The sequence below is a fragment of the Ochotona princeps genome, chromosome 4, assembly GCF_030435755.1.
Source record: "Ochotona princeps isolate mOchPri1 chromosome 4, mOchPri1.hap1, whole genome shotgun sequence".
NCBI lineage: Eukaryota > Metazoa > Chordata > Mammalia > Lagomorpha > Ochotonidae > Ochotona > Ochotona princeps.
The window spans coordinates 50,212,729-50,227,710 of NC_080835.1; the positions used below are offsets into that span (position 1 = coordinate 50,212,729).

The 14,982-nt window shown below is 39.0% G+C and overlaps 2 protein-coding genes across 2 annotated transcripts; both read right to left on the minus strand.

Moving 5' to 3' along the window:
• Positions 1 to 2,389: 2,389 nt before the first annotated feature.
• On the minus strand, positions 2,390 to 3,340 carry LOC101524726 (olfactory receptor 52D1-like). Its single transcript, XM_004590096.2, has one exon. The coding sequence runs from the start codon at positions 3,338 to 3,340 to the stop codon at positions 2,390 to 2,392; it is 951 nt and encodes a 316-aa protein (XP_004590153.2).
• A 10,382-nt stretch (positions 3,341 to 13,722) lies between these two features.
• On the minus strand, positions 13,723 to 14,679 carry LOC101524969 (olfactory receptor 52H1-like). The gene has a single exon (XM_004590097.2). It carries the CDS (start codon positions 14,677 to 14,679, stop codon positions 13,723 to 13,725), a length of 957 nt encoding a protein of 318 aa, XP_004590154.2.
• Between the last annotated feature and the right edge of the window lie 303 nt (positions 14,680 to 14,982).

Below are 14,982 nucleotides of genomic sequence, written 5' to 3' on the forward strand. Positions count from 1 at the left end.
AAGTCACAAAATCGTGCAAAACAATGAAAGTGAGATTGAGTCAGATTTTAGTTTTTTAAAGGTTTATTTATTTATTTATTTATTACGTTGCATTATGTGACACAGTTTAATAGGTCCTGTGATTCCCCCAACCCCTCCCCCTATCCTCCCCCCATGGTGGATTCCTCCACCTTGTTGCAGTATTACAAATAAAATTCAGTTGAGAGTCTTTCATTACAAGCATATACTGAGCAAAGAGTCCAGCATCTTATTGTCCAGATAAATTCAATGGTTTCTTGGGGAGATCATCTCTGGTCTGAAGGTAGAGCTGGCAGAATATCATCCCGATCAATTACAAGCCCCAGCACAACATCAACAACAATTTACAACATTATGAAATTAATTGTCATGGTATTGAGTAATCAATATGATAAAACAATGCAAGTTCTTAACCATATCCTGTGACTACTTCATTGACCCTTCAATTTTTGTTTGTACATAGAACCGGCTGCTATACACCTTAAAGTGGCTATAGAGTACTATTCAGGGTCTCGTGTCTGTTTTCAGTTTAGTATTTAGCAGTTTATTGTGTTGATGCATACTTTTGCTGAACTTGGTAGGTTTTAGGATAGTCTAAACTGGCTTATAAATCTAACAAATCCTTTGTCAACAGTTGAGGGGCAGAACAGTTTTAGGAGGGGTGTGCAGAGAAATCTTCAATACCCTAGTGAGGAGTAACTAATCTTTGTGTCCTATCTAGTAAGGTATATGTGGATCCACGCTGATCATTTCTTGTTTGGTTCTAAGCCTTTCTTGTATTTCTCTGACTATCTATTCTATTTTTTCAGGGGGGGGCCTCCGGTTTATTAATTTAAAGAGGACAAACTTCATATATTTCATCAATACAACTCTAGGTGTTGTTATCTTTGAGCTGGGTTTTGAATCTTGATTATTATAATTCCTTCCTACAGAACCAATTCTCTAGAAGGACTTTGTAGGGAATCAGTTGTCAATAAGAGAAAAATAAGGTCAGAGACAAGTGAATGTCAAATTAAATAGCTTGGAATAATCAATACTTCAAAAGACGTGTAACTAGACAGACACAAATGCACTGGTACATACCCCAGGCTCATAACTAAATCTTTCTGTAATGCACATGCCAACCTGTGTGTGTACCATTTTTGTTTCTTACTTTTCTTTTAAGGTTTATTTATTTTTATTGGAAAAGGAGATATACACAGAGAGAAGGAAAGGGAGAAAGATCTCTCATCTGTTGGTTCACTCCCCAAGTAGTTGCAACGACCAGAACCGAACTGATTCGAACTGAAAGAAGCCAGGAACTTCGTCCAGGTCATCCATGTAGGTGCAGGGTCCCAAGGCTTTGGTTGTCCTCTATGCTTTTCCCAGGCCACAAGCAGGGAGCTGGATGGGAAATGGAGCAGGCAGGACACAAATCCACCTACCATATGATCCAGCAATATTTTCAAAAGACTTGTTACATGAGAAAGCAACATGCACTCACTCCAGTGTTCACTGTAGCACAATCAATAATCACAAGAAAATGGAAACAACTTAAATGCCCATTAACAGAGGACTGGATTAAAAAAAACTACTCGGCTATTAAATGCTTCTGTGCTATATTCACCTGTGAAACTACGTTGTTCTTCATAGATGGTTGATCCTTAGAGATATTTTCAAGTAGATGCTCAAATACAAAAAAAGAAATAGTTTCTTAGAAATTATTACAAAATGTTTGCTGTCTCAAGAAAGGAGAAATAGGAAGCTATTAATAATAGCAGGGTTTCTACTTGAGGGAATAAAAAATGTTGGAAATAGATTGTGATGATGTTTACACAATATTGTGAATCTAACTATTATAACTTAAATTCATGCTTGAAATGCATAACAAACTTCATATATTTTGCAATAAAAATATGGTCTTTTGTATGGCCCTAACTCATCAAACATGTCATTACTAACTAAGTAAGCTGAGGATGGAGTGAGTCTCAGACCTCAGAAAAATAAAGATGAATACTAAAGTTGAAAAAGCAGAATGAAACGGAGCATGGGTTTGTCCTCCCTCTGGTACATGGGATTTCTACACACAGAGAGAATAGTCCTCCCCAAATGTACTATTTAACCTCCTGCTTTTTTTGTCTAGGATGATTCAGAACTTACAGGCCTATTAAGCAATCAATAATAATTTCACCAAAAATGGTATTTTGAATATTTCACTCATGTGGACGAGTTCTAAATACTTTTAAAAAAAAACTCCCAGGTAATATATGACAGTGTTTTGCAACAGTTAGCAGAAGCAGCAACCTCTAGTTCATGGATAAGCGGCATTGAAGTAGGTAAAAGCTTCACTGTAAACTTTGCCAGTGGTTCGTGTGGTATGTAGAGACTATGGTTATCCCCTCCCTGTAAAAATGCTAAATATTTTCAGGCGAATCTGTTTGGTATTAATGCCATAGACCAGAGGGTTGAGAACAGGAGGCACCAGGAGATATAGATTTGCAAGCACAATGTGGACCTGCGGAGGTACTCTGTGACCAAAACGGTGGGTGAAAAAGGAAAAAAAGGCGGGAATATAGAAGACAAGGATTACACAAATATGGGCTCCACAAGTGCTAAATGCTCGGAATTGTGCATCCTTGGAGGGCAGCCGCAGCACAGCCTGCAGGATCAGGACATAGGAAGAGGCGATGAGAACCACATCCATTCCAGTCACTGAAAGTGCCACAGTGAGACCATAGATGGTGTTGGGCTTGATGCTGGCACAGGCCAGCTTGGCTATACCCATGTGCTCACAGTACGTGTGGGGAATGACGTGATGTCCACAGAAGGGTAAGCGCTCAATGAGGATGATGAAGGGAAAAACAAAGAGAAGGCCACGAATCACACATGCCAGACCAATCTTGCCAATGACGGTGGCGTTGAGGATGGATGTATAATGCAGTGGGCGGCAGATAGCTACATAGCGATCAAAAGCCATGGCCAGTAGAATGGCTGATTCTGTCGCAAAGACTGCATGCACAAAAAACATTTGAGTGAGGCAGCCATGGAAGGAAATTTTGTGCGATCTGAGCCAGAAGATAGTTAGCATTTTGGGCAATGTGGTAGAACAGAGTATCAGGTCAGTGATGGAGAGTAAGCATAGGAAGAGGTACATCGGTTCATGCAAAGCTCTGTCCATCATGATGAGGTAGAGGATGGTGCCATTGCCCAGCAGAGCAAGGATATACAGGGAACAGAAGGGGATGGCAATCCAAACATGCTTGTCTTGCATCCCAGGGATTCCAAGTAAAATAAACGTGGAGGGGTGAAAGGCAGTGCCATTGACAACAGATGCCGAGTGCATAGTAATGCAGAACACAGAAGCTTAATCCTCCTAAAAGTAGTGAGAAAATGAAATAATGTCATCTCATATGTATGTCTGTGTTTGATAGCCATTTGATTTCTTTTCTTCCTTTCCCATCAGTTCTCTCACTTCTTGGATTAACAAAGTAACTTTGTGTCTACAGTGTCCATTTGTATCATTTCCATCTTCCATAAAATTTATATTATTGTCTAAATATTCTAAAAACATAAATATAATCAACTACTACGCAAATGTAACCCTTTCTTCCTTTACATTAACCTCATCTGGTCTACCATTACGTACTCTCCACTACATTCTGGGTCCTGGAACCCTGGTTTATGGAACTGTATGAACTTAGGAACTGTATGGAAGGACTACTTGTGATTCTATCTGGCATGAGAAAACATCAGCAGGAAGTAATAAGGAGGAAGAAAAGTGAGAAGAAGAGCATTTGAACAACCCTATCGGAATGGTCTTTCTGCCTCTGTTTTTGTCTGGAGATTCTATCTTCCTCTTTCCCCTTCAGTTAAAGGATTGTAATGGTGCCAGCTGGGAAATTTCCCGGGCATTTGTGATTTCCTTGTACATATTCACGTGTCTTTTAGTGGTTTCTGCAGTACGTTCTCCAAAGATACCCAGTTTGAGGGTTTCCTGCAGTCTGATGCAATATCATGCAATTCTCTTCTGGAGCTTGCTCTTGTCTACCCATCCAGTATTACCTAGCACCAAATTCCACTTTGCACATCATATTCCAGCTATCAAATATCTACAAGCATCTTTTCTTATACCAGCATTCTTTTTAATATGGTCCTCTTACTGCACAGAATGGCTATCTCCATGGGGTCACCTGTCAACCTCGTAAAAGTCAGAAAATGTCTGTCTTATGACATCCTTCTTTAAGGTTTTTTTCCCCATGAATAGAGTACGCACATCTTCATACGCCTGCTTTTAGAAATATCAAGCTGCCTAATCATATGTAAATACCTTTCATAAATATATGTGAAATTTCTGAGCATTATTCTCCCTATTGGCAGCAACTCCACCTTGCATACATTAAATCAGCAAATAATATTTAGTGAATAATTAATGAAAAATTGGATTTATTGATTTATTTTTCAACAGATTTGGGTAAATGGACATAATTGAAAAGTGCTATTTCTTCTTGGGAGTGCGTCTAAAAAATCAGCCATGCATGATAGCGTAGCATAACAGCTAAAGTCCTCGCCTTGAACATGCCAGTTCCCATGTGGATGCCCGTTCTAATCCGGCCCCCCCACTTCCCATCCAGCTCCCTGCTTGTAGTCTGGGAGGATGGCCCAAAGCCTTGGGACCCTACACCTGTGTGGGAGACCCGGAAGAATCTCTTGGCTCCTGGCTTCGTATAGGCTCCACTCTGGCCATTGCGGCTGCTTGCAGAGTGAACCATCGGACGGCAGATCTTCCTGTCTGCTTCTCCTCCTCTCTCTATATATCTGCCTTTCCAATAAAAGCGAATAAATCTTTTTAAAAAATCAGTCACAGTCTCATTGAATTTATTATCCCTATCATTGTTTTCACTGTTTACATTTCCAGAAGTGTTCTTCACCACTTTTTAAACTCATTTATAAAGTAATTATATATATATATATGATTTCTATTTTCCTGATTAGTCATATACATCGGTCTGATTAAAAAAAACATATCTAGAAGTGTTCATGTGGCACAGCAGGTCAAGTCACCACTTGGCACATGATCATAGCTGAGTATTTAAGACCAAGTCCTGCCTGTTTCTGTTCCAATTACTTAGTAATTCACACCCTAGTAAGCAGCAGGTGATGGATCAAGTGCTTGGGGCCCTACAACCCCCAGGAGGCCTAAATAGATTTGCTGGTTTCTGGTTTGGTCTTGCTGAGCCCCCATAGTGGGCATTTGAAGAATATAATTCTCAGATGGGAATTCTGTTTCACTTACACACACACACACACACTCTCTCTCTCAGTCTTTCGAATAGTATAAGCAAATGAATAAGTAAAGTTTAAAATGTATCTCTCCTGGTCTTCTCCAACAGCTTTAGAGTATGACCACTCTAGCACTATGATATTTTAGGCTAGTCAATCCAGAAATCTCATAGATGCATGCTCAGGAAATCTCCAAGAAGATGAGGAATGCCAAAGGAATAGAAAAGCCATGCCAGAGGCTGGAGCTTATCAATGAGTTAAGTCGGAAGACATTACAGGGCGCCTGAGTCACGGCTTCAGAATAGGAAGCTAAAAGAGAGAAAACAAAGGGCCTGGCGGCGTGGCCTAGCGGCTAAAGTCCTCGCCTTGAATGCGCCGGGATCCCATATGGGTTCCGGTTCTAATCCCGGCAGCTCCACTTCCCATCCAGCTCCCTGCTTGTGGCCTGGGAAAGCAGTCAAGGATGGCCCAATGCTTTGGGACCCTGCACCCGCGTGGGAGACCTGGAAGAGGTTCTTGGTTCCCGGCTTTGGATGGGCACATTGCAGCTCACTTGGGGAGTCAGTCATTGGATGGAAGATCTTCCTCTCTGTCTCTCCTTTGTAATAAAAATAAATAAATCTTTAAAAAAAAAAGAGAGAGAGAGAAAAGAAAGGTAAAACTCCTGAGCACCCCTGCCTTGGATGACCCCGAAGGTGAAGTCAGTCTCATTGTTCTTACCTTGCTGAAGTCCAGTCTTTGGGATTCAAATATTTTTGGCTTTGGACAAAGTATTAACATGAACTTCATCCAGTCATTCTCTCCTAAAAAGAATTTTAGAATGTGGTAGAACCTATAATAGGATTAAAGAATTGTGTAATAGTTACAAATAATAATCTTCCTTCAGTCCCTGCTCATCTGAAACTGCATGATTAAAAGGCCAACTAATAATCTATTATGACTTTTATCCAGTTAGTAACTAGAATATGCATTTCTCACATACTGCAAGTTGACTCTAACACTGAAAATTGGATAGATAATAATACTATGAGTTTCAATTTTAATATTTTTATTTTAAGGTCATAACAGTGGCGTTTCCTGCCAGTTTTAGTAATATTACATAACTTCTTGCACATTTCAAATTCATTTATAATTTCTAAAGCAAGCAATTTAAAAAATCACATTGTAGCCATTTTGGAAAAGTAAAGATTTTTAGTAGCTGTCTCGATCATATCTGAGATGTTTAAGCCAATGCAATGTAATCTTGCCATCTGGTTAGGAAATAAGTTATGAAGCATTTGTACATCAATGAATCTATGATGCCTGACTTCCAAATGTGAGGCTCTGAAAATGACATGTGGCAGTTACTTATCCATTTCTAGTGATAGGGAATATATGATCGAAGCAATCATTCTCAACTTCACACCCACTTAGATTCTGAGAATCTTTTTGTTTTCAATAAGCCAGTGTTGATGATCAAAACCCATATTAAACATGAGTGCTTCTTTCCCATCTCTTAGGTTTTTTGAGCACTTGTATTCTGTGGTTAGTCTTTCATTTTGTTCCTTTATAAAAAAGTTTTGCGGGTTTTCAATGTATCAGTTGAGGCATTTCACATACACTGAAGTATAAAAAAGATGCTTAAAGACATATTAAACTTAAAATATAAATATGAACACAGGATTAATCAAATGGAATGCATAAAGTGCCATAATGAGTTATGTTACAAAGAAAAGTTACTTGAGCCAGTTCCCGCTCAGGGAAAGCTTCCTTGAGGAAATAAAATTGAATCTCCAACTCTAAACGATGAACATTTTTTGTGTGACTTGGCTCCCAATATTGTCATTCTCTTGAAGCGCTCTGTGGGCCAGTCTGAAGAATAACAGATGAGAATCTGGATTTAGACCACCTGGGTTAAAAAGACAGCTTTTCTCCAGTTAAACACTAGCTGTTTTTCCTGGACTAATTTTCTCACGTCCCTTCATCCTCAGTTTCCTAAAATAACATCAAGTTACAATATTTCACCGGATTTATTAAGAATACACCAAGAAAAAAACCCCTTCAGTACATATAATCAAATCTCTGTCACAGAATACACGTTAGTTGTAAGGATCCATTTCTCATGTGAGTTTGAAATCTCAGATTCCGTTTTTCTAACTATGTCCTCAGTGAAAGGAGGATGCCTCGTTCAGTTCCTCAAGCAGAAAACTGTCCTGGCCTTCCTTCGTTCTATAATCCAAGGGCGAAGGCATGTGTTTCCTCTTTCCTAAATCAAAGACTTTTCTCAGATATCCAAGATTCAGCCACAATTTGCTGTCAGGTGAATTTTTCACAAAATAGAAAACAGGATGGCTTTCTGGCAGTCGCAGGGTCACTAAGGTCCTCTCACTAATTCTCCTGGTTCAAGGAACCAGCATCAACTTGTGAATCATCAGCACAAAGGGGGCAAGCTTTTTCTACATTGTCACTAAGATACAAGTGAGAGAATGCTTTTCTTACTTCTATTAGAGGAATGGTTTTAATTAAGACATTAATTGACACAGTTCACCTGGTTTTGCCAAGAATAAAATAAAATTTTGGGATAATATAGCAAGGATTTCTAGCTTTATGTATGTGAAATTCTGATACTGCCTGTATTGAGAAAAAATAGGGTGCTTTGTGGATTTTTTTTTTTTTGGCAGGGAGAGCCGGTGATTTCTAGCTGTTATCAGACATCAAAGACATAGAATATCAAATGAGGTGCTCATTCTCTAGATTCTTTGGAAATACTGTGAAGGTCCTAGACACTCAGGAATAAAATTACACATTGCCAAATAAATATGGTTTCATTCCAGCCTTACTGGTCTGATATGAGAGCAAAAAGTAACTATTCTACTTGTCTATACTGACCATTTCACTGGCTTTGTTTCGACATTGAACTTCATACCTTTAATATGTGCATAAAAATTACTTTAAGGAAAAAACAAAGAAACTCTTGTCATTGTTTCCTGGAAGGCAGAACCTAGAGATCCACCTGACTATGCTGCCTTAGGCAGAGAGGAAAATAGTAGGAGACTAAAACTGGTACAACATAAAGCACTCAAGTGCAAAGCAAAGAAGCACCTGCTGATGATGACTTTGGGCATATATTAAGGTTACTCAGAGACAAGCTATATTTCTGGAATTGCAATTTGTGTAATAAAATCAGAAGGCTGTCTCAGACATCTAGAGTAGCCAAGGACATCACTGTTGTGCATGAGGTAATATCTTTCTTTCATCCCATACCACTGCCCTTGGCTTTGCAGAACTGTCTTCAGCTTTGCTTTCTGTCCATTTCAATCACGTATAAGACTCACCTAGCCTCCTCGGTAATCTGCAGCTGCAGAGAAGCTCTGAACCAACACAAGTAGCTCTACTTTCATTTATCTCCACCCTGTGAAGGTGTTTTTAATCCAAGGAGGCTTTGTTGGGACTCGAAGCACCAGTGCTGAATTTACAAATAACATCTCTGGAGAAATGTACCAGTCATGTCAGGGTCTTCTCCCAAAGGCTGAACATTTTTTAAAGCAGGAGAAGGAGTCACCATCATCTTGTAGCAAGAGGTCAATGGCTGTCCCACCTTTATGCAAAAAGTGTGGTCAGGTTGTACCAGGCTTTTGGAACCACTAAATTCAGAAAGAAGGAGGAAGGTAAAGATAGAAAAACTAACTCACATTCTCTGGTTCATGCCCAAATGCCCAGGAGCCAGTAATTGAATTCGTCTCCTGTGAGGGTGGCAGGAACCTGACCATTTGAGCTATCACCTGTGGCTTTTCAGGAAACACATTAGCAGAAAATTGAGATCACTGCAATATGAGACACAAATATTCATGTTGCAATTTATTCACTGTGGCTAACACCTGCTCTATCATAACAATGGTAATATTTAAAGCTGTGTGTTTAATGAGATCATCATAAAATAGATACAAAGAAGGGAATTTATATAAAGATTGGACCCTAATATTTACAGGTTACATGAGGAAAAAGAAATATCTGTTAGGAGACAAGTAAGAAATAGTTGTTAGGAGATAAATGCTGCAGTCAAGTGAAAAAAGAAAAATGTATACTGAAATAGTATGTTGAAGTATTTAAAATACTGTTGATAGGCCAAGCAGTAAAAGGACTAACATCACTGTTACAACAGTTACAGTCACAATTGACCTTGAAAAGAATGAAATTATGCAATAGTAACGTGGGATTTGGTAGAAATTAAGGAGAAATTGGTGAAGAGAATAAGAAACGAAAAGCATAAATAACTCTTCCAAAAAGCTAATATTGCAAAACAACCCAAGAGAATTGGGTATAATGTTGGGTGGAAACTAGAATCAAGAAATAACATTAGGAGAAATGTTATCAAGTGTTTATGTTCAGGGAGAAAGATTCAATAGAGAGTAAAAACTGACAGTTCAAAGAATGAAAAGTGTTGGATCTATGGCTTTAAGAGCAAAATGTATTGAGAGTGAGAATTAAATAGGGTTGTTGTGTTATTGCAAAGGACAATAAAGTGTGTCTTAAGAGTTATGTTTGGGTGGGGAAAAGACACACATACACACATAGATAGATTATATTAAAAAGCACTTTTATGAATAAACCATACAATTAATATGGAGGAGAATCAAGAAACAGGGAGAAACAAGACAGGCGAGAGGGCAGTACTAGCAATCAACTGATTTATCAGTTTGTTATCAATTCCTTGAAGAATTCAAGGAAAAGTAATTCCTGTCTCTTCACTTTTCAAACAAAAACAAATCAATACAAACGTAAATAAAATATTAAATAATGTTTGAATTTTACATGAAATGTCTGAAATGTGAATAATTAATAATTGGATGTGCAAATATAAATTCTAAAATATCTTCAAGAAATTAAGTGAATGAAGTAAAATGTCAAGGCCTTTGGATTAAATTGTCCCACTCTCATTTCTGCAAAGCAAGCTAACCAGAAGGAAAGTGGCTTTAAAACAATCGATTATTACCTCTTATGACTCTCTAGATTTACTGGAGTCCGTTGGACATTTCTCACTAACAGTATCTTTCTCACACAGTGATAATATTTTCATTGCAATGGTGGTCATTTCCAGTCTTCACTGGAATTGGTGTAGTGGATATTAGCTGTTTAGCAGCAGCTCAATCAAGGCTGCCCAGCAGATACCAGTGCTGTGGCACAGTGAGCAAAGCCACCACATGTGGTCCAGGTGTCCAATACGGGAGCCACGTTGAGTTTTAGCTGCTCTGTTTCTGATCCGGCTACCTATTAATGTACCCTGGGAAAGCAGCTGGGGATGGCCCAAATCCTTAGGTCCCTGCACCCATGTGGGAGATTGAGAAGAAGCTCCTGGCTAGTGATTTTGGATGATTGTGCTCCAGCCATTGCAGCCATATAGAAAGTGAAGTGGGGAACCCGCATTTACTTTTAACATATTGGTTACTCATTACTATGTCAATTAATTCCATAATGATGTAAATTTTTGCTGATGGTATGTTGGAGCTTTCAATTGACTGGGATGATACTCTGCTGGCTCTGTCATCAGACCAGAGAGGGTATACCTAAGAAGCCGTTGAACTTGACGGGACAATAAGATGCTGGACTCTATGTTTGGTATACGCTTGCAATGGGGAAATCTCAACTGAACTTGAGCTGTGGTTATGCAACAAGGTGGAGGAATCCACCATGGTGGGAGGGTTTGGGGAGGGGTGGGGAGAACCCAAGTATCTATGTAATTGTGTCACATAATACAATGTAATTACTGAAGTTAAATAATAAATAATTCAAAAAAAAAAAAAAAAAAGAAAGTGAAGTGGAAGATGGAAGATCCTTCTTACTGCAATTCTGACATGTAAGTAAATAAGTAAATAAAACTAAAAAGAAAAGGGAAGGGAAAGGAAGGGAAGGGGAGGGAAGGGAAGGGAAGAGCTGTGTACTAGTGTCCAGAAAGTGTTCGACGACACAAATGAGTAACTTACAGGATTTCTCACTCTGTAAATGGCCACAACTCCAGGGGCAGTCAAGGCAGAAGCCATGAGCCCAGAAATGCGGAACTTCAACTGGGTCTCCCAGGGACCCAATACTTGTGCCATTTTCTTGCTTTTGCAATCATAAGCAGAGTAGCACAGACTTGGATTTAAACAACTATGTGGGTTTCCAAGATAATCAGTGGAGGCTTAATCTGTTGCACCACAGAGCTGCTTACTATACTGGTTCTTAAAATTTGCCCCAAATGTCTTCAAATTTCACATCAATTTTGCAGGGAAGTCACTGAAGTCATTCCACAAAGAAATGTAGAGTAACTAGACTGCACCTTTTCGAAGACAGGCAAGGTCACATGGCGACAAACTACATGGGATACAAGATACCATTTCAGACATCTCTAGAAAAGAAAACTTGCCCCAGTCCTCTCTAAAAGTGTAACAATATGTATCCTTTCCTGCAGCAAAAATACACTCTCTAAGATCCCCAAATCTTCTTTCCATTATGGGATGAATTTAAAATCCATGTTCTGAGCCTCTAAACCCAACTGGTAAATATAAATCTCTTTAGTTCAGTCCCTTGTACATAGGACCTTGCAGCATGAAGATCTGTGAAGTAAATAAAGGAGTTATTTATGCTAATACGAAGGATATAAGATGGTGATGCAGAGACAGCATAATTGCAGTTGAGACTCCTGTGTGAAATAGTCACATAACAGTCATTTTTTCATTATAGTTCTAGACCAGCCACATTCAAAAGTGCATCAACAGTTTCATTTTAAAGATTGGTTTAATTATTATTATTTGAAAAGTATATTTACAGTGTCAGAAGGAGAAATTGAGAGTGATCTTCAATCTGATGGTTCACTTGGCAAATGTTCGCAATAGCCCAAACTGAGCCATTCTGAAGCCAGGAGCCTGGAGCCTCTTCTGGGTGTCCCACATATACGCAAGGGTTCAAGGTCTTGGTCTATCCTCTGCTTCTTTCCCAGACCATAAGAAGGGATCTGGGTCAGAATGGAGCACAGGCACTCAAATTGGGGTACATGTGGGATACAGGCACCACAGCAAAGCAGCAGCCCCCATCACCAGTTTCTTAATCAGCACCCAGTTCTGTTTCATGGGAATGAGTGTCCAAGATGGCTTACTGACATGTCTGGTAGTTTGGCATTTTTCATGGACCATTGGCTCGGATTTCAGTTAGTCCTATTCTCTAGAACAGTTAGGCACAAATTCTCCATCTTATCTTAGAAGCTCAAAGCATGGCAGCTGGGTTCCAAGTTCTAGTATTTTAAAGGCCTCAAGTGAAAATGCCAAAGATTTTTCATGGCCTAATAGCAGTGGTCAGGAAATCTATTTCCTAGGCCAACTTACTACTCAAGAATGGGGACATTTATATTTGAACTATTGTAGTAATGACAAACAGTTCAATCTACAGAAAATCAGGAAAGATATGATACTGTTTTGGCCATGTTTATAAAATAAAAAGTCTGCTACATCAAGTTATTAAAAGGTTAATCTATATAGTTACTAAAAGATATGACAGAATTTTGTTTTTTCACAAAATTGCATTGTGTCAGAAACCAAAAAGTTATGCAGAAAATAGAGAAATTTGGGCTGAGAAGATAATTGTAAAAAGGAGACAAATGATCATGCATTTTAATTGATAGGACATTGAACTCTGGGACATTTATAATGGGTGCATATACTGATCCAGAAGTAACTGTTCAGAAAATAAAAGAAAGTTATTTTATTTTCAAAAATACCAAAAAAATCATTTGTTAACCAAATCTGTGAATTTGTTGAGACGTCTCCTCAACGTCAGAATGAGATGAAAGCAAGACTCCAAGATATCAATATCACCTACATAATTATTCAACAACAAAGAGATCCCCTTTAGCTAGATCACACAGTCTATAATTTTGCACTTTTATCGAGTTCCCCAGGTGATTCTTACATTCACTAAAGTCTGAGGAAGACTACTGTCTTAAATGCTTGATTTTCTTGGAAGATTCTTTTAGGAACAGTAATCTTTGCTGTTATCGTTGGTTTTTACTGGGAAAGTTCCCTACAAAGTTTCCATAATTGGGAGACCTTAACTCAACTTTTTAAATATACTCATAAAAAATATGCCTACATTATTTATAATTAATATACTGCTCTATATAATTTTAAACACTGGAATATACATAGACATTTTCATAGAATTTCTGTCTACATTATATATGATTAACATGCTCTTTTATTCCAAAAATAGCTAAAAATCTCCCATCTTTTTCAGGCAAACGTATGTCCTTCAACTCTAATTGTTTGTATCCTTTGAAATCTACTTGGTAATCTTGGCTCACCACTTGCTACAACCTATAGTAGATTTCTCCGTTGCATATAAATTTGAGTCAACACTGTAGGGATTTTAAAAGTGAGTAGCATTCTCAAATCAAGTATAATTACCTGCTTTCATTCCCAACTTTTTAATCTCATGTCAATGCTTCCCTTTGCGGGAGAAGAGGAGGATGACTTTGTCCTGAATTTTTTTGGTCTTTACCCCATAGATGATTGGATTGAGTGCAGAAGGGATGGTTACATAGAGGTTCGCAAACAATACATGGAAGGAGCGAGGAATATTGTTACCAAAACGGTGGGCAAGGACAGAGAATATGGCGGGTGTGAAGAACATAAGAATGACACAAATGTGAGAACCACATGTGCTGAGAGCCTTCTGGCGAGCATCCTGGGATGGAAGATTGAAGACTGCACGAAGGATTAGACTGTAGGAGACACCAATGAGGATCAGGTCTGATATGACAGTCATTATAGGCACAGCAAAGCCATACCAGATATTGATGGAGATGTCTGCACAGGCTAGCCGAGCAATGCCTATGTGCTCACAATATGTGTGGGGGACAACAAAGTTTCGGCAGAAAGGCAAGCGCTTTAACAGGAACACACAAGGGAAGATGATACAAAAGCTCCTACTGATAATGCCCACTGTAATCTTACTAATAAACTGACGGGTGAGAATTGTGTTGTACCGAAGAGGAAAGCATATAGCAACATAGCGATCAAAGGCCATGGCCAGCAAGATGGCAGAATCCATGGCAAAACTACAGTGGTGAAAAAACATCTGAGTAACACAGCCAGCAAAGCTGATTTCCTGGGGGCCCAGCCAGAAGATGCTAAGTGTTTTGGGTACACAGGAGTTTGGCAGGATGAGATCTGTAGCAGCCAGCATGGAAAGGAAGAAGAACATGGGCTCATGGAGGCTGCGCTCTGTGGAAATAAGGTAGAGAAGGACACTGTTGCCCATAATGCCCATTAGGTAGATGACAAAGAAGGGAATCCCAATCCACACATGGAACTTCTCCAACCCTGGGATCCCAAGGAGGATGAATGTGCCTGGATCCAGATGACTCAGATTGAATGTGGTCATGATGGTCATGGATTGGATGTGGCTCACAACCTGGAAATGAAAATGTCACAACTATGGTTACACTGCTCTACAGACATCTGCCTCAAAGCCTTGTCTTCCTCGCTGTCCTTTCCAGGAAATAATCAACTATCTCTCTTCTCTTTGTTTTGCCAATAAATCTCTGCCAAACTTCCAGTCCCTATTTTAAGACATAAAGGAAGTGGAATGGTACTAAAACAATATTTTCCCAGAGACATCAGTCATACAACTGAAACCAATCCTGCCTACCTATCAGAAATTAGGAGTTTCGTAAGAAAACATTGCCATAAAATA

Bases quoted from the DNA above. Each gene is read 5' to 3' on its own strand.
- LOC101524726 (XM_004590096.2), bottom strand. From the start codon at position 3,340: ATGCACTCGGCATCTGTTGTCAATGGCACTGCCTTTCACCCCTCCACG.
- LOC101524969 (XM_004590097.2), bottom strand. From the start codon at position 14,679: ATGACCATCATGACCACATTCAATCTGAGTCATCTGGATCCAGGCACA.